Source organism: Sturnus vulgaris, chromosome 2 (assembly GCF_052056855.1).
Source record: "Sturnus vulgaris isolate bStuVul1 chromosome 2, bStuVul1.hap1, whole genome shotgun sequence".
In the NCBI taxonomy this organism is placed as follows: domain Eukaryota; kingdom Metazoa; phylum Chordata; class Aves; order Passeriformes; family Sturnidae; genus Sturnus; species Sturnus vulgaris.
This window is the reverse complement of record NC_142244.1, coordinates 117,052,900-117,078,226: the sequence shown is the minus strand read 5'-3', so window position 1 is coordinate 117,078,226 and position 25,327 is coordinate 117,052,900. Positions and strand designations below refer to the sequence as shown.

The 25,327-nt window shown below is 46.1% G+C and overlaps 1 protein-coding gene across 1 annotated transcript in view; it reads left to right on the top strand.

The window, feature by feature from the left end:
* The first annotated feature begins 2,434 nt into the window (after positions 1-2,434).
* The window catches only part of SIM2 (SIM bHLH transcription factor 2), a 59,348-nt gene continuing 36,455 nt past the window's right edge, over positions 2,435-25,327 (top strand). Inside the window, exons 1-4 of the mRNA XM_088160500.1 lie at positions 2,435-3,425; positions 11,251-11,333; positions 14,027-14,116; positions 21,477-21,585. Of these exons, the coding sequence (XP_088016626.1) occupies positions 3,251-3,425; positions 11,251-11,333; positions 14,027-14,116; positions 21,477-21,585 (457 nt within the window). The 5' untranslated portion in view covers positions 2,435-3,250. The remainder of the gene's footprint in view (positions 3,426-11,250; positions 11,334-14,026; positions 14,117-21,476; positions 21,586-25,327) is intronic.

Genomic DNA, 25,327 nt, shown 5'->3' with positions numbered 1-25,327 from the left:
TGGTTTTTAAGTTTTGGGGGGGGGGGGGTTGTTTGTTTTTGTTTGCCTGGATTTTTTTCCCTTAAATTAATTTACGTTTGTTTTCGTCGGCAAAAAAGTCCCAGCCGGAACACGCTTCAGTAAAAATAAAAATAAAAACACAGCCGTGGGTTAAATCTGGCGTCGCCAATGTGCCCAGGAGAGGTGTCCCCATAGAGAGGGGCACGGAGCTGCTGTTTCACCCCGATTTTGGGGGCTAAAAAGAGCAAAACGAGAGGGAGGAAAAGGGCACATCGCACATTTAGGCTTTCGCTCAGCTTCCCTTGACCTGCGAGCCGGCTCCAGCCTAAATCCCACCCATTCCCTGCCTTAAATCCCTTTTGCCTTCCCTGCAGAAGCCGCTGTCCCCAGGCGCCAAGGGACAGGGAGCGCTCCCGGGTACCTGAGGCAGGAGGGGATGGATTTGGGACCAGAGGCCGTGCGGCCACGTCCTGGAACCCTTCAGGGGCTTCACTCGCCCGCTGCTCGCCCCACATCTCCGGCTGGAGGTGTCGCAGCGTTCCTCACTCGCCACCCCGAGGGCTGCGGTGGCCCGGGCAGGTCCCGGCCGTGGGGAGGTTAAAGAGCGCGGCCTTTCCCTGGGCATGGCCGGCCCGGGCTCTCCGTGCTCTAATGGGATAATTACAGAGGGCCGGGCGAGCTTGAGCAAACACACTCGCCCGCCGGCCAGGCCTCCCGAGGGGATTCATATTAAGGGCCGGGGCTTTGTGTGTCCCATCCCCCTCGGGTGTGCAGCCGCTGCTCCCTCCTTTTTCTCCTTTCTCTCCTTTGCTCGCCCCTTTAATCCCCACGCGTGGCCGGGGCGGGTCGTGGCTCAGTGGGACCGGGGCTGTGTCCCCATGCGAGTGGGACAGGGACACACCGCGCCTTTGTGTCCCCAAAACCAGCACTGGGCTCCCGTCGGGTTAAACCTGGCTCAGTGCTGCCCGGGCTGGGCTTAATTCCCTGCCTCGGGACAAGACGAGGGACGGAGGCATGGCTTTTGTGACAAGCCCTTCAGAGGTGGCCTCGAGCTCTGCGGGCACAGCCCCACGAGCTCTGCCAGGGAGGGGTCCCGGCACAGCCGGGGCGCTCCGGGATTTGCTCCATCGTGCCCCGGGATTTGCTCCATCCTGCTCCGGCAGCTCCGGGGTTAAGCCCCGGTCAGCCTTGGCCCGGCGGGGCGGCTCCCCCGGAGCTCAGCCCCCTCCTCCGCGTGTACCAGGGGCTATGTGTGAATATATTTGTATATAATATGTAAAAAATGTGTTATAAACACGGTATAAATGTGTGCTGTGTCTACCTGTGTGCCTGTCCAGGTAGGCTTTACCCATCTCCAGAACAACGGGGGAACAATCCGGGGTGACTCCCCGGCGGTGGGAAGGGGCCCCACGCGTGTCCCTCCCACCCCGTGGCCCCTCCCGAGGGCAGCTGCGCCCCGGGTGGGGGGACAAGGTCCCCTCGGGGTCACCGAGAAGGGCAGCGAGGGGCAAGGGGCTCGGCCGGGAGCGGGTCGGGGTTGCCCCAAGCAGCGGCCCCCGCCCCCGGCTCCCCCCGGGCCGGCCTCCCGTCCCCCCGCAAGTGCGAATTGCGGCTCCGCGCTGGCTCCTCTGGATTTGGGTCCCTCGGAGGGCGCTGCGCGGGAGGACACGTCACGGATACATTTATCCCCTCCCATCTTGAGGCTCTCCTGGCTTTCGGCAGCCTTTGCTAAAGAATTAACCGAGAGGTCCGCTTCAGAGCTCCTTCTGCCCCTGGAAAAAAAATATATAAGAAAAGAAAAAAAAATATAATAAAATAAAAAAGGCGAGGGAAGAAAAGGAAAGGAGAAAAAAAAAAAAAAAAAGAGCGGAGATATCGGTGCTTTCAGACGAGGAGCCTGGCGGCTGTGATTTCCGAGAGGAGGGGAATTTTACCTTCGATCCTTGCCGAATTGCGGGAGGTGAATGTAGCAAACCCTCCCCTTGCCTTTGAAAGGCATGTCTCTGCCAAAGAGCTACCGCTCCGCTCTTGAAATACGTGACAAATAAAAAAAAAAAAAAACAAAAATAGGAGAGAGAGGGAGAGAGAGAGAAACGATTCCTATCTTTCAAATTCTTTTTCTTTAAAAGGAGAGGGAAAAAAAAAAAAACAACCAAAAAACCCAAAACCAATAAATAAAAGCAACAAAATCAATGCCGCGCCTTTGCCAGCGCTCGGACTTGTTTGGAAAGAGACAACGCTGAAGTGGCACTGGTCCCGAGGAAAACGGATCCTTTAATTTGACTCCGCATGAGAAGCACATTGGGAGCCGGGCGCAGCGGCCGCAGCGGCAGGAGCAGCCCCGCAGCCCCCGCAGCCCCCGCGGGGCTCGGCGGCCCCCGCGCCCCGGCACTGCCGGAGCCCCTGGGGCACGGCCGGAGCAGCGGCGCCCTTCGGCCGCAGGAGCCCGCCCGGAGGGGACAGGCGGAGGGGAAGGAGAGCTGCTGAATTTCCGAGCGCTCCAACCATTCAGCTGCAGTCACCGGCTTTGACTTTGGTTCAGCGGGGAGCTCGTCGTGTCCTCGGCATCTCGGGCTCCGGGACCAGCTCATTTTTGCACTTCGTTCAACGAGCAGCGCGGTCGTTCGGTTTCCTTTTTTTTTTTTTTTTTTTTTTTCTCCTGAGAGACAAAATGTCCAAACATGGTTCAGCCTGCTTAGCCCAATGATTTCTTGCATGGACGCTCTATTTTCTTTCTTTCTTTCTTTTTTTTTTTTTTTTAATTATTTTTGGACGGGGAAGGATTGAGTAGAAGAAATCGTTCAGTGAAGGGAACCCTGCGGTTTGCTCCCCGTTGAAGAGAAGATCAAGATCCCATTCCCAGCTGCTCGCAGAGGACGAAGGATTCCGTGGGTCTTTCAGTCTGGGTTTCGAAGCCCTCGCTACTGCAGGCTCAGAGCAGAACTGCCTTTTCCGAGCGGCTTTCCTGTCCTGGCTGTAGCTCCGAGATCGCCTCCCCCCTCCTCGCACCATTTCTATTGGTGTTGTTTTTGTTTGGTTGATTTAGCTTTATTTTTTCCCTCCCCTTTTTGTCTTCCCCCCCTCCACACTTCGTTTATTATTATTATTATTAATAATTATTTGATTTGATTTGGGAAAATTCCCTTCCTTAAACGAAAATACTAACTCTGCAGTCGAAATCCATGCCCCCTGCCATTCGGAAGAATCGGGTCTAATATGCCAGTGACATCCCCGCCTTGCAGCAGTCGCGATGAAGGAAAAATCCAAGAACGCGGCAAAGACTAGACGGGAAAAAGAAAATGGAGAATTCTACGAACTGGCCAAACTCCTGCCCCTGCCCTCGGCCATCACCTCGCAGCTGGACAAGGCGTCCATCATCCGCCTCACCACCAGCTACCTGAAAATGCGAGCAGTCTTCCCCGAAGGTAAAACCAGCGCCGGGGCTCCGGGAGCCCGCACTGGAGGGACCGGGGAGAGCGGGGAGAGGGTGCTGGGCTGGGCACGACCCCCTCGGTGCCCTGGCAGGAGGGAGGGGATGCCTGCAGGGGTCTCAGAACGGGTCTGAGCCAGCGGGGATTGAGGGAAAAGCGGGCTGGAAAGGAGCCCGCCTGCCCTGGAAGAGGAGGCAGCGCTGAGCTACCCCAAACCCGGCGGGGTGGGAGGCAGAGCCGTGTTCATGCCTCCCTTCCTCCCTCTCCTCCTCCTCCTCGGCTGCTGCTTCAGCTCCCTTGGCTCGTGGGGACCGTCCCGATGAGAGAACGGGCTCGGTTCGTGTCTGCAGCCCCGGAGTCCCGCCCGGTTCCCGGGGATGGCCCCTCGGCACGGCCTCGGAGGGGAAAAAACAGTGTGGTTGTTATTATTATTTTGCTTGGGTTGGAGTTTTCTGCAGCTAGGGAAGCAGGCTGGGAATGAGGGCGAGGCAGCGAGGCCCTGCGGCTTCTCCTGGGGCCGCGGACAGAGGGGAAGGAAGGTCCGAGCCCAGCCTGGCCTCGACCCCGCTGTGGCTCCCGTGCCTCTTCTCGGGGACACCCAGCAGCAAGGCCCGGCACCAACATCTCCTTCCCGCAGGGTTTCGGGGAAATCAGCCCCCTGGGAGCCTCACAATTTCCCCCCGAGCGCCTTTGGGGCCGCCCGGGGCGAGGGGAGGCTGCGGGCCGGTAGCCGTGGGGAGCTGCTGGCCGCCCGGGCTGTCCGTGCTGAGCTGCTGCGAGCCGCGGGATGAACCGCTGGGCAGTGCCTGCGGGTGCCTAAATAAAGCCCAGTCCCCTGCTTTGTCATTTGTTTGTGCCTCTCCGGACTTAGGAGCTGGGTGAAGGAATTAGCAAATTCCGCAGGGGGAAGGTCTGCTCTCCGGCGCGGTTTCTAAGGAGCTTTATTAAAAGGCTAAAAAGAAAAATACAACCAAAAATAAGATAGGGGGAGGGCGGGAAAAAAAACACCCCCCCCCCCCCTCCCAACCCGAGCCAAGCTTACCGTCGTGGCCATTAAATTCAGAAATTTCGGGAGCACGGAGCAGCCGTGCTATGGGAAGCCAGGGGCTCCTTTAGTGTGCGCTCCCGAGCCGGCGGAGCGAGGGGAGCGAGGCGCTGCTCCGCCGCATTTTCCAGCCATTATTCCCCACCGGGAAATTTCCCGATGAGAAATAGAGCGTCGTAATTTCGAGGGATGGGGCGAGGCGGGGGGGAAAATCACTCGCCGGCCGTGCCTGGCGAATATGCCCCCGAACGCCTTTGATTTAGGAGGGAGGAAAAGCGGCACGTTTCGAGATGCTGCTGGATGCGTCCCGGCTTTTCCAGCCCTGCTGATCCTCAAGAGCAACAAGACGACCCCGAGAGCAGGTTTATACCCACAGCTCGGGTGTGTTTTATGTGTCTGTCTTCCCTAAACAGGCCGGGCGTGCGCTTCCGCACACTCTGCTTATTAAGGGCAACGTTTAAATGCATACAGCGAATTCCTGATCTTTCATCGTCTTAAGTACGGCTGGAAATACATTTAAAACCAAAGCTTTGCATCCAGGGATGACAGGCCGGGGGAATTACCTCCTCCGGTCCCCGAGCCCCGCGTTTAGTGCCTGGGAGGGTGGAGGGGAAAGGGGGGAGCCGGACAGAGGCGGCCGCGGGCAGAGCCGGCTGCAGAAGGATCTTTTTTTTTTTTTATGGGGGGTTCTTCCACACAGTCCCGCATCACCCCAACTTCCCTCTCCCTCGGGATTTGTTTGTGGAAGGAGAGGAGGAGGGTCCCCATCCGTGTGTCCTCCTGTCCGTCCTCCCTCCCCCCTCTTCATAGTCGGCTACTGGTTTCCAGTTGGCTTTACTGGGAGGGGAAACAACCCGCAAAGATTTCCTAACTTAAATCCTGGGCCAGCGAGACCCGGGGAAAGAGCCCCATGGCGAGGGTTGGACCCGATGGGTGCGGGGCACCCCCGTCCGAGATCCTGAAAACTCCATAAAATAAAGGTGGCCACGTACCAGACCCACCCAGCGGGGTCCAGCACCCCGGGCTGCCCCAGCTGTCACCCTTAAAGGGGTGCCAGGGTGGGGGGGACAGCTCTGAGACGCCACCAGACGCGTGCTAGGCCCGGACTAACTGCGGCCAGCACGGCCAGGAACGCTGCTCAGCTGCAGACCTGGCTTCCAGCTCTGTCTAGACTGGAGGGAAAGACAGACAGAGAGAAGGCTGTGTTTTTAAAGCCCTCGGTGGATGGCTGATCCCCTCATTTCCACAGCCAGCTGACACGTAGGTTAGGAAAAGTTTGGGACCCTCAGCGAGGTGACTGATCCCGACAGGGCTTGGGACAGGTCTCCTGCTCAGCCCAGCCAGGCTTTTCCCGAAGATGGACCGAACCCGTTCAGACTCCAAGAAGCGAGAGTGAAAGGGGATTTCTATCCCAGCTCCTTTCGCCCTCGCAGCGCAAACCCTGCAAGGGACAAATTCGTGCTCCGAAATCCCAGACTGTGCCCTGCGGTATCGCTGCGACCTTGAGATTCAGGAGTTAAAGTCAGGACACAGCAGCCTCCAGCCTCCCCCGCTCTCTAATACCGTCTTCTCTCGTGTTTTCGGGTTGGTTTTTTTTGTTGTTGTTGTTGTTGGCACGGCTTTGTTACTGTTGAACAAAAATATACCACGAGTCGTCTTCTGTCTCCGCTGTCAGAATTTTTTATTTTTTAAATTTTTATTTTGGAAAGGAGCTAATGAAAGAAAGAGAGGCGAGAATGAACCGCGTTGAAAAACCGCGATTCTCTGCCCCCCGGTTATGGCAGACTGGTGAAATCGTCACCCTCTCCCTCCCCCATCCCCGACTCAGTGTCCAAAACCGATTATAAAATTTGGCGTTTATGGTTGTTTAAACCGGATGGGAGCGAGCTAATTAATATGTGACCCAAAATCTAATGTGCGCAATATAAATCCGAATAAAGTGACGGAGCGGTAGATCTCAGACCTTCCTTATTCCGAGAGGCAGACAATAGAAATTAATAGGAATATTCACAGTCTTCGGTCCCATTTAAAGCTAGCCACGAATGTATATTTTAAGAAAATCAAGGCGGATCGCAGCTATTTCATCTGATTGTCACACGCTCTCGGAAAAGGTTCGTTAATGAACTAAACAAATAAATAAAGCGCGAGGCGTGAGTAATCCCTTTTGGAAAGCCAGCCCCTATTGTACTAACCACTAATAGTGACATTAAAGGTCTTACTAAAACAAAAGTGCTTTTTTTTAGGGTTTTCCTGGGGCTGTTCCCGGTGGCCCCGCGGTGCGGGGATGGGCGGCGGGGTCGGGGCGGGGACGAGTGGCGGGGTCGCTCCGGTCTCTCCCGGCCGGAGGGGAGGGAGGGAGGGAGAGAGGGAAGGAGGGAGAGAGGAAGGGCGGGGGTCAGTGCCGTGGGTCTGCCCGTGACCTCGCTGTCTGTAGGACGCCCGCTCTGGGGCCCCTTAACACGATCTGGTGGGTTGGGCTCGGCGGGGAGAGCCGGGTTCGTGCGGGTGTCCTGGGGGGCAGATTTGTCAGAGTATTTTTTCCCCACTTTTAAATTATTTTTTTTTCTGGGACTTCAACTTTTTAATCTTTTTTAAAAATTTTATTTTTATAAAATAAAAACCTTGCTCTTTACGCCCGTCCTTCCCCACCGCCCAACCCTCGGCCGCGTTCCCGACGCTGAGCCCGCAGAGGGGAGCGGGCGGTCCCGCACATCCCTGCCCAGCCCTGCTCCTTCCCAAAGCGCCTCTGACCTGGAGGTTTTCCCCTTCTCAGAGGTTCCCCTGGCCGGTCCCGGCTGTTCCCCGCTGGCTCCGGGATCCAGCGGTGCCGTCGGGGCTGAGATCCCTCGCCCCCCGCTGCAGACGGGGCTCGGTGCCAGCGCTGCCCTCGCCCCCTCCTCACGGGGTGACAGCAGAGCCTCGGACCTCGCCTCAACGAGGGGCACAAAGCTCGATGGAACTCCGGGGCCGCCCCTCGGGAATTTCCCCGAGGCTCTCCAGACCGAGGGAGGCACAACCGCGCTGGGGAAAAACCCAAAAACCAGGATTGGCGGCGAACCCCCCGGGTTTGTCCTTGTCCCCATGTTCCTTGTGAAGGCTGGGGGGAGCAGCCCCGCAGACACAAAGGAAACACTCCCAACTTACAGGGCAACCCGATACTGAACGTAATACACGGCTAAGTAATTCTTTTAGCAGAATCCCAAGCTGAAAAGCTACCGGGCTTTCAAATGTGTGTGCGGACGAACTTCTGTATGCCGAGAGCAAAGGTGGGAGTTGTTCCCAAATATTTCTAGATCTTATTACAGTTTCACTCACCCCGCTTCCCCCCTGGAAACTGGAAAATGTACAAATGGTACAAAGTGGAGTGCTGAGGTACTTCCAAAAACAGCCAGAGGTGTCAAAAGGCGGAGGGGGCGGAGGGGAATTTTGTCCGTGTTTGCCGCAGGGAGCGGGACGCGTTTGTACGAAAATCCTCCAGTTTTTCAACAGCAAAAGCAGCAGGAATTTTGGGGTGTTTGTAAAAAACCCCCTCTGACTCCGGGCCGGGGCCGGAGCCGGAGCTGCCTCCCGGTGCCCGGAGGGGTCCGGTGGGCACAGGGGCCGCTGCTTTGCCGTGCCAGGCATCCCGGTCCTGCCCGGGCCCGGGGGGCACAGACACCGGTCCGAACACCAGGAAAATCAGGAGAAAGGCTCATGTCGCCCATGTTTGCCGGCGGCAGGGTGCCAGAAAAGCGAAGGTTGAGCCTGGCACTGGCGAGTCACCGTCCCGCAGGAGCCCGGCCCCGGCTTCCCGGGCTTTCCGCTGCCGAAATCCCCCCCAGGTCACTGGATCTGGATGATCCCTGACCCTCCAGCACGGAAAAAGAGCCTCCCTCAGGGCCAGGCCACCCCAGCATTTGCGGGGAGGATGCTGCAGCTCCCCGCCAACAGGGAATTCGCTCTCGGGGCCAGGTAATTCCTGCTGAGAGGGGACATCTCAAAATGTTCCCTTCCAAACCACCCGTCCGGTGGCAAAGCCATGTGGGACACCCGGCAGCATCCCCAGACAGGGATCGCTTCCCATCCCAGCAAAGCCCCATCCCGAAGGAGCGGTGCAGGAAAAGCTCGCTGTGTATCAGTGATTTTGGCCTCGCTCCAGGCCAGGGAGCGAATTTGTGCTTTATTTCCTGGCCGGGCAGGAGCAGCCCGGCCGAGCCTATGGTATCCATACATTTACAGGAACGCGCCTTTGGAAATCTCTCCGGAGGAGAAGTTAATGGGCGTTAGTCCTTTATTCGAATGTAAGGTTTTATTCGTTTCGTTTTCACCTTTAAAGCGATCTGCTGGCGGATTAAATGATAAAATCACCGGCTTTAAAATAAGCTCAGACGAATGCCAGGCTGATCCACTGAACGTGTTTACGTTTGATGCGCGCTCGCCATTGCGACTCCAATTTAAAATTCCAAAAGGAGCGAATTTGAGCAAGCGACTTTTTTTTTTTTTTTTTTTTTTTTTTTTTTTTTTTTTTTTTATTCCGGGCTAGGAAAGAACCTCAAAACTCGTGCAGATTTCGGGATGCTGTGAAAGGGCAGGAGCGAATTGTCTCGCACGGGTGGGGCAGGGCTCGTTCTTGAAGCGTTTCGTGAGAGCTCCAGGAATAAATCTGCGTCGTCTTTCGGAATGGAAGAGCTCAGGGCAGTTTTTACACCCCTGTGTGTGACTCTCTTTGTAGGTTTGCAGTCTCATATTTCGAAATTTGTAATTAGTGAATCGAAATAAGGGCAAACCCTTCGGCACAGGGACAGACTCTGGAGTTTTCATTTGTTGCCGTCTCGGTAAAGAAACTGCAGGATGACTCCGCGATTCCTAAACTTTTTCTCCCCAGGAATGAAAAAGCATCTCAGCAGAAAGGATATTTTTGGCCGTGTCTCTGGAAGTTTAGGAGCCTTTTCCAAACGGAGAATTGGGAAACGGCGGAGAAAAAAGCGAATTTTCGTTTGGCTCTTCCGAGCAAATTTCCCAGTGCTTCTTTCAGAGCAGGGAAGGTGTCCTTCCCTTTCCAGCTGTGAATTCCCAGAATTTGGAGAGACGGACACGGGGGTGGGGATGCAGACCCCACTTTTTGGGGACGGTGAAAAAGGCGGGGTCAGGGCCGGCCGAGGTCCCCGGTGTCCCCTGCCTGGCATGGGAAGCTCCTTAGCGCTTTCCCGGAGGGAGCGGGACATGGAGCCAAGCACCGGGAAGGGAATTTAAAAAAAAAGCCCCGCGTCCTCCCCGCCACTTCCCGTCCCTCCTGTGTGAGATTCTGCCCATCCCAAGGGATGCCCCAAGAGTGGAAAGAAATCCCCCCATCATTCCCAGACCGGGTTGAAGTGGCCAAAGCACAAACGGATCCATGAGGGCGTCAGGAGGGGCGCTGGGAATCACGGAGCTGGAGCTCAGGGCAGGAATTTCTGCCAGTTTTCCCTCCCATTCCGGAGCCGAGCGGGGCCGGGAGAAAAGGAGATTTTTTTTTTGGAAGCACCTGAGCAGCGAGAGGGCACCGGGGGAAACGCGGGGCTCGGTTTCGTAGCGGGGCATCCGTGATCCCGGCCGATCGTGGAATTCCAGGCTGGCATCCAGGGCTGGCTCCGGGCTCTGAGGCCTCCCCGAAGCCCAGGGTTGTCTTTTCTCTCCAAAAATGAGGCACCACACGGATGTGGTCGCGTCCTTCCCTTCCTCTCCATCCCCTGCGGGCAGTGTCCCCTCTGCCCCCAGGTGCCACCAGGTGCCCCCAGGTGCCACCAGGTGCCACCAGCAGTGCCCGGCTCTCGGCCTGGCACGGGGGCGGGCTCGGGTCTATCGGGGAGCTGCTGAAAAAGGCTCCTTTTCACCGAGGAAGAGAAAAACAAACAAAAAAACAAATAAATAAACCAATGAGCGCACAAACCCCAGCCCAGCCGCCCCTCCTCGCCCCAAGCCAGCTCCACCAGAAACTTTCCACTGTTCCCGAGGCGGGGTCGGGCTGTGGGGTGGGTTATAGGGTTGGGCTATGGGGTCAGGCTATGGGGTCAGGCTATAGGGTCGGGCTATAGGGTTGGGCTATAGGATCGGGCTATAGGGTCGGGCTATGGGGTCGGGTTATAGGGTTGGGCTGTGGGGTCGGGTTATAGGGTTGGTCTATGGGGTCGGGCTATAGGGTCGGATATAGGGTCGGGTTATAGTGTCGGGTATAGGGTCAGGCTATGGGGTCGGGCTATAGGGTCGGGTTATAGGGTCGGGCTATAGGGTTGGGCTATAGGATCGGGCTATAGGGTCGGGCTATGGGGTCGGGTTATAGGGTTGGGCTATGGGGTCGGGCTATAGGGTCGGGCTGTGGGGTCGGGTTATAGGGTCGGGCTATGGGGTCCGGTTATGGGGTGAAGCGGTGTCGGTGCCGTCCGTGCGCAGGTGAAATCGGGGCAGTTTATCTCCAATCGAGCTCCGTCTCTCTTTAACCTCCTCATCCTCCTCCTTGGCCACCTCGGGGGGACGGGGACGGGGACAGGGACAGGGCAGGGGTTCGGTGCCAGGACGGCACCGACCCGGCGGGCGATGGGAGCGGCTGCGGCCGCGTCCCTGGGGGCTCTGCGGGGAAGGGGAAAGCGCATCCGCGGGGATTCTCTGGTGCAGAAAACGAACAATTCCCTGGCAAAGCCTGCGTGGAGAAGAGACTCGGCCTTTCCCACCTCCAGGAGGAGGGGGAGCACGGGCAGGGCAGGGGGGGCAGCACGGGCTCCGCTTTCTGCTCTAACCAAATCCTTGTTTGTTTTACAGGTCTGGGTGACGCCTGGGGACAGCCCAGCAGGGTCGGGCCCTTGGATAACGTGGCCATGGAGCTCGGGTCCCACTTGCTCCAGGTAGTGAGCGCTTCTCATGGAAAACCTGGGGCTGAGGCTTTCTTCCTCCTCCTCTTCCTCCTCCTCCTCCTCCTCCTCCTCCTCCTCCTCCTCCTCCTCCTCCTCCTCACCCCCCCACCCCGACAGGAGCCTTCATCTCATTCCCTCGCCGGGCTGGGAGAGCAGAAAATCGGATTCACCCAACCGCTTATATTGCAATTATTTCATTTTTTTTCCCCCTGCCTTTGATAATGGCAGAAGAGATCGGCGCTCATCCCCTCTGTCCCAGCCCTAAAAACTTGAACCAGAAGTGCCGGGGATGTCCCCAGGAAAGCGGAGGGGACTCGGGAGGGGACACCTGGGAGGGGAGGACACCTGGATTGGATGTCCCGGGGACTTTAGCACCTGGAAATTCCGCTGTTCACAATCCCGGTGATCTGCTCTGCAATTCCTCTGAATTCTGAGTTTAAGAAGCAGTAGCCGAGGCGAGCGGCTTCTACTTCCTAAAATTTTTTTCCCCTCCAGCAGGAGGGAAAAAAAATTGCTTTTAACTCAATTTTTTAAATTTTATTTTTAATATGTGAACTTCACGTTTTCTCCCCCGATTTTAAAGAGCCATTAAACCGGAATCCTTTACCAGGCGAGTTTTTTTTGCGGGAGACGAATTCCTGATCTCAGAGCTGGGGTTGTTTTCACTGCTTCGCTCTGCTGGGGATAGAAACCTGATCAGAAAAATTATAATTTTCATCAGAAAATCCCCACGACCACGGTGCCGCCGGCCCCGACCTTTTCAATGACGAGCGCAATTATTTATTTGCTACCAAAAAGCATCAGCCGCTCTCCTGCGGGGAAAAAATGAGATTTTTGGGAGGCACTGACAACATCCAGGCAATGACAGAGCTCAAAATTATCTCCTGGGGAGGCATTTGCAGCCGTGGAAATTTTATTTTAAGTAGCTGCTGTCCTCTCAACTGTTCCAGAGTCACGAGTCCACCTGGAAATGCTGACCTAGTTCTGTGTAATAATCTGCATGATCATTTAATGAATATATTAAGATACAGTCCCAATTGTATAAATCATTGTTGTGACCACTCCTCCTGGCTGTTACCCGTTTTGTCTGGCATTAATTGAATGCCAGGCAAATGATTGAATTTAATTTACACCAAATTAATTGAATTTACACCGAATTAATTGCTGACCACCTGTAACTCTCATTTTACAGCTCAGTTATTTCTGAATGACGAATGCTGAAGGTTTTAATAAACCCACATTTACTGCAAACCTTTTTTTTTTTTTTTTTAAAGGGTTTTTAGACTGAAATTTTCCATGTGAATTTTCAGCTTCAACGTGCTTTCCTGTACATTAAACTTTGGGATGTGCTGCAGTAACAGCAGCATTAACCCAAGTTTATTAATGATACATTAATAATTATACATTAATGATATAATTAATACATTAATGATACAGGCTAAAGCAATTACAAGATAACAGTGTTTAAAGCAAAATTGTGGCTAAAACTACAGTAAATTATTTCCTGTTCTAATATTTATACAATATTTAATTTATGTTAAAAAAAAAAAAAGGCATAGAGTGATCTGATTTCAATTATATGCTGTCGAGTCATTAGTAGGCCAGAGAATAATTTGGAATATTTTCTTATTGGGCTGGCACTAGAGGTGCATGAAATGGGCAGGATTTTATTGCTTCTCTTCCAGTTCAGTGACTTTAAATGGATTAAACCAGGTGGTTGCTTTACCTATGTACTATAAAAATGATTTTTCACTTCCAAATACATTTTCCAGTGGTATTCACATGTGTGAATACTCACTGATATTCACATGCCATGTGTTGATCAAAGCTTTCCACGCTGGGTAGAGACAATGAAGACTTTTTGCTATCATCTACTTTTGAAAAAATGCCTGAAATTGGGCACTGAAAATCGAGGGCCCCCTCAAACTGAGAGGTTTTGTGTCCAAATCATGGCCAGTTTTGGCTGAGCTTTACCACAGTATTTCTTTTTTTCCCCCCCTCATATAAATAATATCTGACTAAATCAAACTTCAGTTTTTACTGACAGAAGCAATATTGGCCTCCCAGCCAATATCCTGTCAAGGAGAATTTGTAGGATTGCATCTCAAGTTTGCATTGGTTGAGGTTTACAGACAGCAAGGATAAAACTTTATCACACTCATAGAGAGATATTTGTGCTTAGCAAGTTTTGGATGTTGACTTTTTCTGCTTTCTTTTTGGAAGTTCACATTGTTCCAGAGCAGAGAGCTCCCTGTTAAAAAAAAAAAAAAATCTATTCTTGAAAATGCAGCCAAATTTAAACATTGCTGGTGGTGCCATTAAATAAATTGCAAATAGCAGTGAGCTGGGTCTGCCAATTATGCCATAAAAAATGGCTCACCCAGGGCCCCTGAGCACCACAGAGCTCAGGATTTGGGCTAAGCACTAAAAAAAAAAGCTTGAATCAACAGCAGAATATTCCCTGAAAGTGCAGCAGCAAAGCTGCATCTGCAGGGGAATGAGGTGGATTTCACAACATCCCTGAGTTTAAAGGAACAAAATCAAATAAAACTTTCTACTCCTTAAATTTTGCTGTTTGCTGCTGCTGAAGTCAGAAATCATCCCCCTAAATATTTTTTATTTTCATTGTAAAGGGTTTAAACAGATTTCTTGCTTCTTACCCTGTGCATTTCTCTTTATTTCAGACTTTGGATGGCTTTGTTTTCGTCGTGGCATCCGATGGCAAAATAATGTACATTTCTGAGACAGCATCTGTGCACCTTGGCCTGTCCCAGGTACAGCATCAACAAAATAAAACTGCTAAATACAGATTTGGACCCTCACACTGCTGCCTTGCCTTTATATTAAGTATTTTTTTTTTTTTCCCCCAAGGCTGTTTGAAGCTTTTTTTTTTCTCCATGAAAACAGCTTTGGTAAAATACTCAAATTTCCTTTCCTTGCCACCACATCAGCCTGTCTTTATATCTGTTCTTGTTCATTGTATTTTACTCCTCATTACGTTTCAGAAGGGCCATAAATAATATGATATTGCAAATTGCAGAAACCCAAGCGTGGTAAGGCAATAGGGCTGAAATAAAGCTCAGAATTCGAGTCTGGGAGTCTTAGATTGTGTCAGATATTGAGGCTGCCTATGAAAGGGAGAGGAAATCTGATGTGGAACAGGAGTTTTATGGTAAATGTGCTGGAGGAGGAGGAAAAAAAAATTTTAAAAAAATTAAAAAAATAAAAAAAAAAAGAGGAAAAGGGGGGCAGATTTATGAGTGTTCACATGGAATTCAGGGTAGTTTTTCCTGAGTTTTTCCAGCTCAGTGGTCTTTTCAGTAAAGCGTTTTATATGGTTGTGATAGAACTCATAAAACTCGGTTTACTACTGTTCTGCACCAGAACTATGAGGGGGTTTTATGTTTTTTTTTTTTTTCTCTTAGGTGGACATTTCTAATTTTTTTTTTTGCCTTCTTGGGATAGGCACAAGGGCAAAGAGCCTGAATTTATTGTAGAAGGTGACTTTCCATACCTTTGTCTGTACCTGAAATTCACTGGCAGCACCTGACCTAAAGTTTCCCCAAAGTCCCATTAAAAAATTCCTCATTAATTTCAGCAGGCCCTGGATGAGACTTGCAAGAAACTGAGGTGTTCAGTTGTGTGTCAAACATTTATAAATAAATAAATGAATTGAAATAAAAGCAGAGGGGAGAAGAATGAGGAGATGAAGGTGAGAGGAGAATATTCTGAAAATATCTGGTTAATTTATCCTGTGGCTGTTTTAATAAACAGAGAGGGGGGCTTTAATGGTGGGGTTTATCTGTATACCTTCATTTTTGTAGTAATCAATATTTTTAATTGAAAAAAAAAATTGTGGAGTTCTTTGGGTGTGTGTTTATAACACTTATATTAGTTAGATTAGATTATATTATATATATCAGTTATATTAGAGTTAGTGGCTATGAGAGAAAATAGAATTCAAGAGGTAGAGAAAACAAGAATATAAACCCATAAAAACCATTTTTAACCCCCTGCTTCTCTAGTATCTTTAGAAAAAAAATCATTTTGGGAATAAATAGCCACCATAAATAAATTTTAACCTGCTGATTTTAAAAACATGAGCAGGAAACATTCTCAGTTCAGTTTGTTCAGTTCACTTTGTTATGGTACAGTTTTAATTGTCTCATACCATTTAATTCAGGTTCAAATTCCTTTAAATCTTGCTTTGCTTGAAAATAAATTTCCCTACAGAAGGGCCACGTTTTCTACTCATTTTTCAACCTGGGTTTCTCTCACTCTGAGTTTTTTGCAAGGATCCAGGATTTCCCCTTCTAAAATGCATCCATTTAATCAGTGCCATTATCCCAAAGCACTGAGCATCCCCATCCATCTGTCCTGTGGCTTTTGCTCCCTGATTTTCCAGGTTTTGCCCAGAAATTGTTCTTTTGGAGGAATGTCAAGCCACCAGATCTCGTAGGTCACAGTATTACCCAGTTATTTGGAGAAATTAAAGAATTATGGGATCAATGGGACACTAAACAGACTTTAGGAACTTTTAAGGAAGATGAGACTGGCAGTGTCACACAAATTTTAATCTGATTTTAATTTTAATCCTCCTGGTCATCTGCACTGACTGAATTCCACGTGCCTGGAAATATCTGTAAATTCTTAGGGCAAGAGGTGCTGAGGAAAAATCAGGTTTGCTCAAGTTGCTTTTTGAAGGCAGCTTAATCAGAAAAATCCCAAACCTTTCACTTCCAGCAGAGGTTTGAAATAACTGAGCTTGAAAGCTGTGGGATTTGAAATTTAAGGGACTCTCAAAACACAAAAATTCACAATGCACAGGGGTTTATTTATAAATAAGACCCTCAGCTAACAGCTCATCCAGTCTGTTCTTGCTCTGCCCCAATATTCTATTTTTGAAGGGATAATTTTGCTTTAAGCAGCACCAGCACTAATATTGGGCTGCTCCCACTCCCCAGGATATGAATCCATTTAACCCTGGGATATTCCTGGCAGCTCCCAGAAAGCCTCCAAAGGATTTCTTGTTCCCACTCCTCTGGAAATCCCTGGGATTTCTGCCACTGACATCAACAAGGATGGGATTGGGCAGGAGAAGCAAATTCACCCGGCCATAATTCCACATTTTATTTCCAACAAGTGCCCTTAGAGAAATGCAGCCAATACAAGCTGAGAGCAGAGTGATGGTGATTGTAAAACATCTTTAGAGTGGGCACAGAAAGGCCTTTTTTATGAAATAATTTGACAATTATCTAGCCCACACATCAATTCCCAGTTCTAGTGCCATTTGTTTAAAGATAGATGTTTAAACGAAATAAAAAGGCCATTTTAAAAATAATTTTGCAGGCTATATTTGGAGGCTTGTTACAGTGGCCTTTCTCTTCTGAATTTCATTTCAGCAGGGAGAAATTGGAGCTTGAGAAAAAGCTGGGCTGGCTAAACCAGTCCCAAATTTCAAACCAGAATTAAGGATTGTTTTTAGGCACGACTTCTTTGCCTCAGAAACAAAGGTTCTGAAAGATCCACATCTTCATTTGTGGCTTTGGAGTTTGATTTGCTCCCAGCTGGAGCAGGAAAATTTGTAAATTTTGCTGTGGGACCACCCCCACCTCCTCATCCTCATCCTCATCCTCATCCTCATCCTCATCCTCATCCTCATCCTCATCCTCATCCTCATCCTCATCCTCATCCTCCTCCTCCTCCTCCTCCTCATCCTCATCCTCATCCTCATCCTCATCCTCATCCCAGCTGGCCCCAGCCCAGGGATGAACTGACTTGGACAATTTCTTGCCTCTTTTTTTTTTTTTTTTTTTTTTTTTTCCATGGATAACAAACAGCTTCAAATTCCCCAAATATTTTTTTTTCCCCCCTCAGAGTCCAAAGGCACAAAGAAGAGAGGAAAATCCTCTCGTGAAACAATGGGGAAAGACAAATTTTTATTTAATTTGAATGTCTGGAGCTTATCCCAGCAGTTTTTTGGATCCATGAGGGAGCCAGGCTTATCTTCGACTTTTGATAAATCTTGAAATATTTAACCACAAATATCTGAACTTTTCCAGGAGTTTCTTTTGCTTTCATCCAATGAGTCTATGAAAGGCAAAATATGCAATTATTTGCTCTGGAATCCATCTACTTATCCCTGTGTGTTTATTAAAAATCAATCCTTGGCTGGAAAAAAAAAAATCTGAGTTCCTCATAAACCCCTGTTAGTAGGAAATGCTGATATTTGGTATTTACAGCTATTAAAAACTGCATCAAGGAAGCTGCTTTAATAACCTGAGGTATAGGGTTTTAGCTTTAGGAATTGAACTGCATAATTTATATATTTTTAAAGTTTTCAGGATTTCTTGGTAGGCTTTAAAAGAACCTGAATGTTCCCTGCCTCGTGGGGGGTGAGATTCCAAATTATGGATCCATATTTTGGTTATTGACCCTGGCTTAGCCCCCTTCTCTTTGTTGGTGGTTTTATGTTTTAAAGTCAATTTTTAAAGTCACTTTTGGGGTCACTGTTGTACCTTTACCTCCTGCTGGTTTTGCTGGGGTTGCAAGTAAACCTATCAGAATAAAAATCTTTTCTGCATTTATAACAAGGAAAACCAGTCATTATTTCAGAAAGAATTTTAGGCTTGAATTTTAGACATAAACCCTGGGACAAAAATGAAATTTTGGATAAAAATGTGACCTTTGACCCTTTGAATCCTGTGGAAAAATGTGCAGGAATCATTTTAAAATTGGTGATGAGTTTGGGAAAAGCAAGAGACATCCATGAGTTACACTTTTTAAGAGAAAACATCAACTACAGTTGATGGGGTTGGTCAGCATGATTGGGGGTTTTATGTCAGAAAGTCCCTAAATTGAAGGGAGAGATCATTTATACACAGCTATCCATTAATTTATTATTTTTTTTAATTTTGGAAGGTAAATTCTCTGATAAAAATGCTTTCATTCCAAGGGAAAAACATGCAGGGGTAAAAAAAAAATCACTCTTAGCCAAATATAAAATAATGAGCAGAGGGTTGTGAGTGATGGATGCTCCTTTTGGTTTGAACACTGAATTTTGTCATGCTCTGAAAACGAAATGTCCATCAGCAGAAGAAGGTTTAGATTTATTTTAAATGCAGGTGATCAGGATATTTGGGAAGATACCCATGGACACTTGCAGGATGTTTGTCCCCTTGTAATTATAAATAAACAGAAGCATTTCCAGGCATGACTCACAGTGAGATTTTGAGTTTTCCTTCCTCTCTGACAAAAAACTTAGGATGTGGAATATTCCTGCAGCAAGACCCCACCTGATCCTGGCCTGAAAAGGAGAACCCAGTGCTTTTAAATGGCAACCCTTAGAGAAAATTCTGTAAATGAAGCAAAGTAAATAATCTCCTTCCCCATTCCAGCTTTCCATTTCTTTCTTTCTTTCTTTCTTTCTTTCTTTCTTTCTTTCTTTCTTTCTTTCTTTCTTTCTTTCTTTCTTTCTTTCTTTCTTTCTTTCTTTCTTTCTTTCTTTCTTTCTTTCTTTCTTTCTTTCTTTCTTTCTTTCTTTCTTTCTTTCTTTCTTTCTTTCTTTCTTTCTTTCTTTCTTTCTTTCTTTCTTTCTTTCTTTCTTCCTTCCTTCCTTCCTTCCTTCCTTCTTCCTTCCTTCCTTCCTTCCTTCCTTCCTTCCTTCCTTCCTTCCTTCCTTCCTTCCTTCCTTCCTTCCTTCCTTCCTTCCTTCCTTCCTTCCTTCCTTCCTTCCTTCCTTCCTTCCTTCCTTCCTTCCTTCCTTCCTTTTCTTTTTTTTCTTTCTATACTTCCATCCCTCCTTCTTGATTCACTGAATCTTTTCTTTCGTTTCCTTCCTTTTTCTTTCCTTTCCATTTATCCTTTTCTTTTTTCTCTCTTTTTCTTCTCTTTTTTTCCTTTCCTTTCCTTTCCTTTCCTTTCCTTTCCTTTCCTTTCCTTTCCTTTCCTTTCCTTTCCTTTCCTTTCCTTTCCTTTCCTTTCCTTTCCTTTCCTTTCCTTTCCTTTCCTTTCCTTTCCTTTCCTTTCCTTTCCTTTCCTTTCCTTTCCTTTCCTTTCCTTTCCTTTCCTTTCCTTTCCTTTCCTTTCCTTTCCTTTCCTTTCCTTTCCTTTCCTTTCCTTTCCTTTCCTTTCCTTTCCTTTCCTTTCCTTTCCTTTCCTTTCCTTTCCTTTCCTTTTCCCATTTTTCCTCTCTCCCTTTCTCTCCTCTCTTTAATTCTCTCTCTCATTCTTTCTTTCTCTCTCTTCTCCATCTTTCCTTATTTTTTTCCTTTTTTTCCCCCACTTCATTCCCTAACTCAGTGAATTTTCAGTCTGGTTAGAATATCAGATCACTGTTGATGTTTTTGTGTTTGCAGGGAGGGGCTGCTGGAAAGGAGCAGTGGAGGAATAGATGGTTAGGGGATTAAAAAAAAAAAAAAAGAAAAAAAAAAAAAGAAAAAAAAAAAAAAGAAAAAAAAAAGAAAAAAAAAAAAAAAAAGAGTTTGCACAGCCCTGGGAAGGGACATTCCATGAATAATGCAGAAAATGGAAGGATGAGGAACATTTTCAGAAAAAAAGAAGATTGCTTTGTTGGGGCAGACAACTTCATTTATCCCAAAGAAAAGGCAATCACACAATCTGAGAAGAATGGCTGGAATGGTTTCAGTCCTGGTGCCTCTGATCTGGGGGGCCCGAGGCTCATCAGGAGCTCAGAACCTCGGGGCAGCCTGACACTCCTTTCAAACACAGCCCCCTGCTTTTCTTAACATTGAAATATTTTTATTTTTATTTTTTTTGGGGGGGTGGGGGGAAGATTTTTACAAATTCAAAGCCACGAGCCACTGACTGGGATTAATTTCTGTGTCAAAAACAAATAATCCCACAGCTCTTCCCGTTATTCCCAGATAAATTCCTCATTCCCTGCAGCTTTCTTTCTATGCCTCACCCTACATGGACAAGGAAATTTAGGATAGGAATATGGAAAATGATTTTCAATTTTGCTCCGTTTATGTGTGTTTTGTATCAAATTTTGTGTGGCAGAGGAAATTAATCCTCAAATATAAAAACCTCAAAGCAGCAGCATCTTCTCCTTTGGATTCCCAGATTTGGAGGAGAGAAATAAAGGAAATTCTGTTCTGTTTAGGGATTATTTATCTGTATCTATATATCTATATGTCTATATATCTATATATCTATATCTCTCTATATATATTTTTATATTCATATATCTATATATCTATATCTCTATATATCTGTATATTTATATATTTATCTATCTATATATCTATATCTTCATATTTCTATTTCTATATATCTAATCTACATCTATATCTATCTATATATTTATATTCATATTTATATTTATATTTATATTTATATTTATATTTATATTTATATCTATTTATATCTATATATCTATACATCTATATCTATTTCTATTTCTATTATTTATTTAAATCCAGTCCTTCAGCTTTCTGGAGACTTTTCTCAGGGGGTTTGGGTGGTGACAAACAGAGCTGGCAGAGGGGACAGGTGGAGCACGAGGCTTGTTTTTGTTTTTGTTTTTTTTTGTGTCACAGTGAGCAGTGGGAAAGGCAGGAGCACACCCTGTGCAGGCAAAATTCAAGGCAGGAGAGGGAACACACAGATACTGGAGGATCATCTTTACTCTGTGTGCTTGTTTAGGGCAGTGAAAATCCATGGAAATCTGATTTTTGGGTTCTCTCAGAGCCCTGGCCCTGCTGGTCCAAAGGAATTGTGTGAGAATTTCTGGGAACCTGGAGGAACATAATTTTAATTTTAATATTTGCCTTCTTGAGAGGCATTTATACAGCTCCGAGTTTTCCTCCCGTTTGTGGCAATTTAACATTTCTACAGCTGCTCTAATTTATCACTTCATTGCCAGCTCTAACAGGAGCTCTTCTGTCTCTGATGCAACACCAGAAATTCCCACAAAAACCTCTCCAATATCAATCACTGCTGAGGAAAGGATTAATTCCAATTAATGGCTGTGATGTGGAAGATGCTTTTGATACACCCAGCTGGTGTTTTAAAGCTGGGCATGTTTGAGGGCAGAAAATCACCCAGCTGCTTTTATTCCATTTTTTTGTTGTTGTTTTTTTTTTGGTTTTTTGTTTTTTTTTTTTTTTCCAGGTGGAGCTCACTGGAAACAGCATTTATGAGTACATCCATCCCTCAGACCACGATGAGATGACTGCTGTCCTCACTGCCCACCAACCTCTTCATCCTCACCTCCTGCAAGGTATTGCTGCCATCTGGGATTAAAACATTCTGGAAAAAGTAAAAAAGAAAAAAAGAAAAAAAAAATATCCCAGGCTGAAATGTAACAAATTTCCTAAAGCATTACATGAATCCATAAATTCATATTTATGCTGTTGGAATCTCAAATAGGACAGCAGCAGGAACTCAAAGCTGAGATCCAGGATTTTGTGTTGTACTAAAGGGAATAAGTTGAATAAATTTCCCTAAATTCAAGAATGCCTTTTATGCCATCAAGCTTTAAACAGGTTTTTATCTTTTGGCTCAGTGGCTGTTTCATCTCTTTAATTTTGTCATCACTGCTGAGGCTGCAGAAATCCTGTGGTGGCCTGGTTGTGCACAGCTCAGCTGCATGGTGTGAGTGGGAAAAAAAAAAATCTAACAAAACATCAGGTAATTGGGAAATTGAAGATATTTTTAACATTTTAAAACTACAAATTCAAAGTTTGGACAAAAAAAAAACAAACCAGACTTAATATTCTCCATAGGAAGAGCAGGAATGGGTTTGGTAAAGGATTTGGGTTTCGAAAATCTCATTTAAAACGGGATTTTTGGAGGAAAATCCTGTTCTCTTGCCTTGCTGTCACAGAAATATCCACACCAGCCTTTGTGTGGGAAGTTGTCACCTCAGGGCTGCAATCACTGTGTCAGTGACAAAAAAATATTCTCATTTCTTTAGCTTGTGTTGCCTCGGGGACAATTCTTTGAACTTTCAAAGATCAGAACCAACGTGGCTCCATCACAACGGAGCTTCCACTTGGCTTTCAGAATTGATTTATCAGCTGCATTTATTGACTCAAAGTTTTTCTCAATCTGTTCAAAGCACAGCTCCTAAAAAAAAAAATGAGGAATTTTGGGTTCTTGCTACAATTTTGGTTAAGTTTTTGGTTTTTTGGGTTGTTTTTTTTTTTTTTTTCCCCCAGTTTTGGAGCCTGTGCTTGGTTCTGGCCTCTGGGATTCCATCAGAGCAGAACTTTGTTCCTTCTAAATTGCTCCAAATGCTGGAAATGGAAGAATTATCTCAGCCTCCTTCTCTTTTCTTCCTCCCCAAATAGGTTGTCTTGAAAAAAAAAAAAAACCCAAAAACCTCCCTTGGTGTCTTGGAAAGCAAAATATTTTTCTCCAACTTCTCTGTATGATTATTTCATATTTCATTAATCTATCAGAATTTTTGGAAAATATTGATATTTTTTAAAAAAACAGCATTTCCCCCCCCCTTTTTCCAACTTACTGATAAGCAGAGGAGAAACCTCTGATGGAAAAGATTTAAGGGTGATTTGGATGGTGGGACTGGAAAATCTTTAAAGTCTCTTCCAGCTTCAATAATTCTGTGAAACTCAAGTTTTCATGCACTTTTGATGATATCCAGAATTAGTAAGGAGATAATTTGATGCCTGCTGACTTGGCAATGGCAACAGCCTCCTGTTTTTCTTAACATTTAAATTTTGTTTTTTAATTCATTATTGAAGATTTTTACAAATTTAAAGCCAGGAGCAACTGATTTGGGTTAATTTCTGTGTCAAACCCAAATAATCCCAGTTTTTCCTGTTCTTCCCTGATAAATTCCTCATTCTCTGCAGCTTTCTTTGCCTCATCCTATATCCATAAAGAAATTTAGGATAGGAAAAAGGAAAATTATCTTCAATTTTGGTCCATTTATGTGTGTTTTGTATCAAATTTTGTGTGGCAGAGGAAATGAATCCTCAAATATAAAAACCTCAAAGCAGCAGCATCTCCTTTGGGTTCCCAGGCTTGGAGGAGATAAATAAATAAAGGAATTCTATTCTGTTTAGGGATTATTTTATTTTCTCTCATTTCTGAGACTCTTCTCCATACAAAGCATGGAGTGGGTGTATTAAAATATCCAGAATCCAAAATGAACAGAATGAACAAATATTTATTTACTGTTGTCTTCCCTGTGCCAGTAATTCCCTTCCCTGCAGTATTTTATACATTAAAATAATGAGATATAACCTGAAACAAACTGGCCTGCAATAACCAAAGCAAGTTTTTTATTTAATCCAGTGAAGACTTAAAAACTATTGAATAAATGACAGGAATGAAGCAACTTCTGTCTGTATCTGAGTAGATATTTTCAATATTTAAGTAAAACATGGAATTCTACAAATAATTTAAAGGGCAGTGAAGTGGAAGTGGCTTGATTTAAAGAAAAAACAAGAGGAAACCAGACTGTTTTAAAGAGCATTTTTTGCCCTTTCAGTCTGATTTTCTCTCTCTTAATCTTTTAAAACAACTCTGAATCATCAAGTCAATGGGTGGAATAAAAAAATTTCCTTTTTTAACTTTATTATTTTATAGATTTCTCCAGTCTGGGGCATTGCTTAGGCATAAAATCAATATTACACTGCAGACACAGACTTTTATATCTCAAATTTCCAGCTTGGCTCACAGAACTTGCCTTGCTCAAGATGTTTTCTTCAGCTAAAGCTCAAATATTTAAATCCATTTTTAGTCCTGCAATTGTAGCTGGACAAGACCTGTTTTGAGAGGAATAAAATCACAAATGTCAACACTATCTGTGCTTTGTGATATTCTGTTACTGGCATTAAATAACCCAGAGCACAGATTATTTTTGACCTCTGGTTTTACAGTTTTTGTCAATTTGAGTGCTGCCTCTTTATTTATTTCTCAGGGAAATGCAAATTATTGCTATGCATAGAATCAGACAGTGTGTGGATTTCTTTACACAATCCTCACTGTTTTTCTTCAGATAAATCACCCTGGTATTAAAAAAAAAAATCCCATATTATTTATAAATTCTTAAATTATTATATTTTAATTTTTTAAAGTTTGCCCTGGGCTTCCTCATGTTTCAGGTAGAACAACTTCAAACACAGAGTGCAGATGATTTGTTTTTCTAAAAGGCAAATAATTGAATAATAATTCCATTTCTGGAATAATGATTCCAGAAGTTTGGACTTCATAGCAATAATAAATGCAATAAAATTTGGGAATATGATGAGGGAAGTGCCCAGAGCAGCTGTGGCTGCCCCTGGATCCCTGGAATGTTCAGTTCCAGGTTGGACATGGGGACAGTGGGAGGTGTCCCTGCCATGGCAGAGAGATGGAATAAAGTGATTTTTAAATTCCATTCCACCCCAAACCATTCCAGGATTCTGGAATTAAGAGCTAACTTAATTACTGTGTGTAGAAATTTCCAAAGAAACAAAATAGTGGGAACTAAAGTATGGATTTAGAATAAAAAAAAACCTCCAACATTTCAAGGACCAAATCTATGAACTGAAACCATAAAAGCTCAAATCAGAATAATGCACAGATTTTAAACTGGGAGTTTGATTAGCCACAGGAAAAATATTGTGAGGGAAGCAGGGATTTCTTCCAGGTTTGACATGTCCAGATCAAGGCTGGGTGTCTCTGAAAAAGAGAATTTAGGCAATGAGAAGTTATTGAGCTCAGCACAGGAGTAAAAGCCTTTGATAAGGAAATTTAGGATAGGAATAAGGAAAATTATTTCAAATTTTGGTGGATTTATGTGTGTTCTGTATGAAATCTTGTGGGGCAGAGGAAATTTATTGCTGAACACCTCAAAGCAACAGCATCTTCATTGGATTCCTAGACTTGGAGAAGATATTTATATATTTATATATTTATATATTTATATATTTATATATTTATATATTTATATATTTATATATTTATATATTTATATATTTATATATTTATATATTTATATATCTATATAT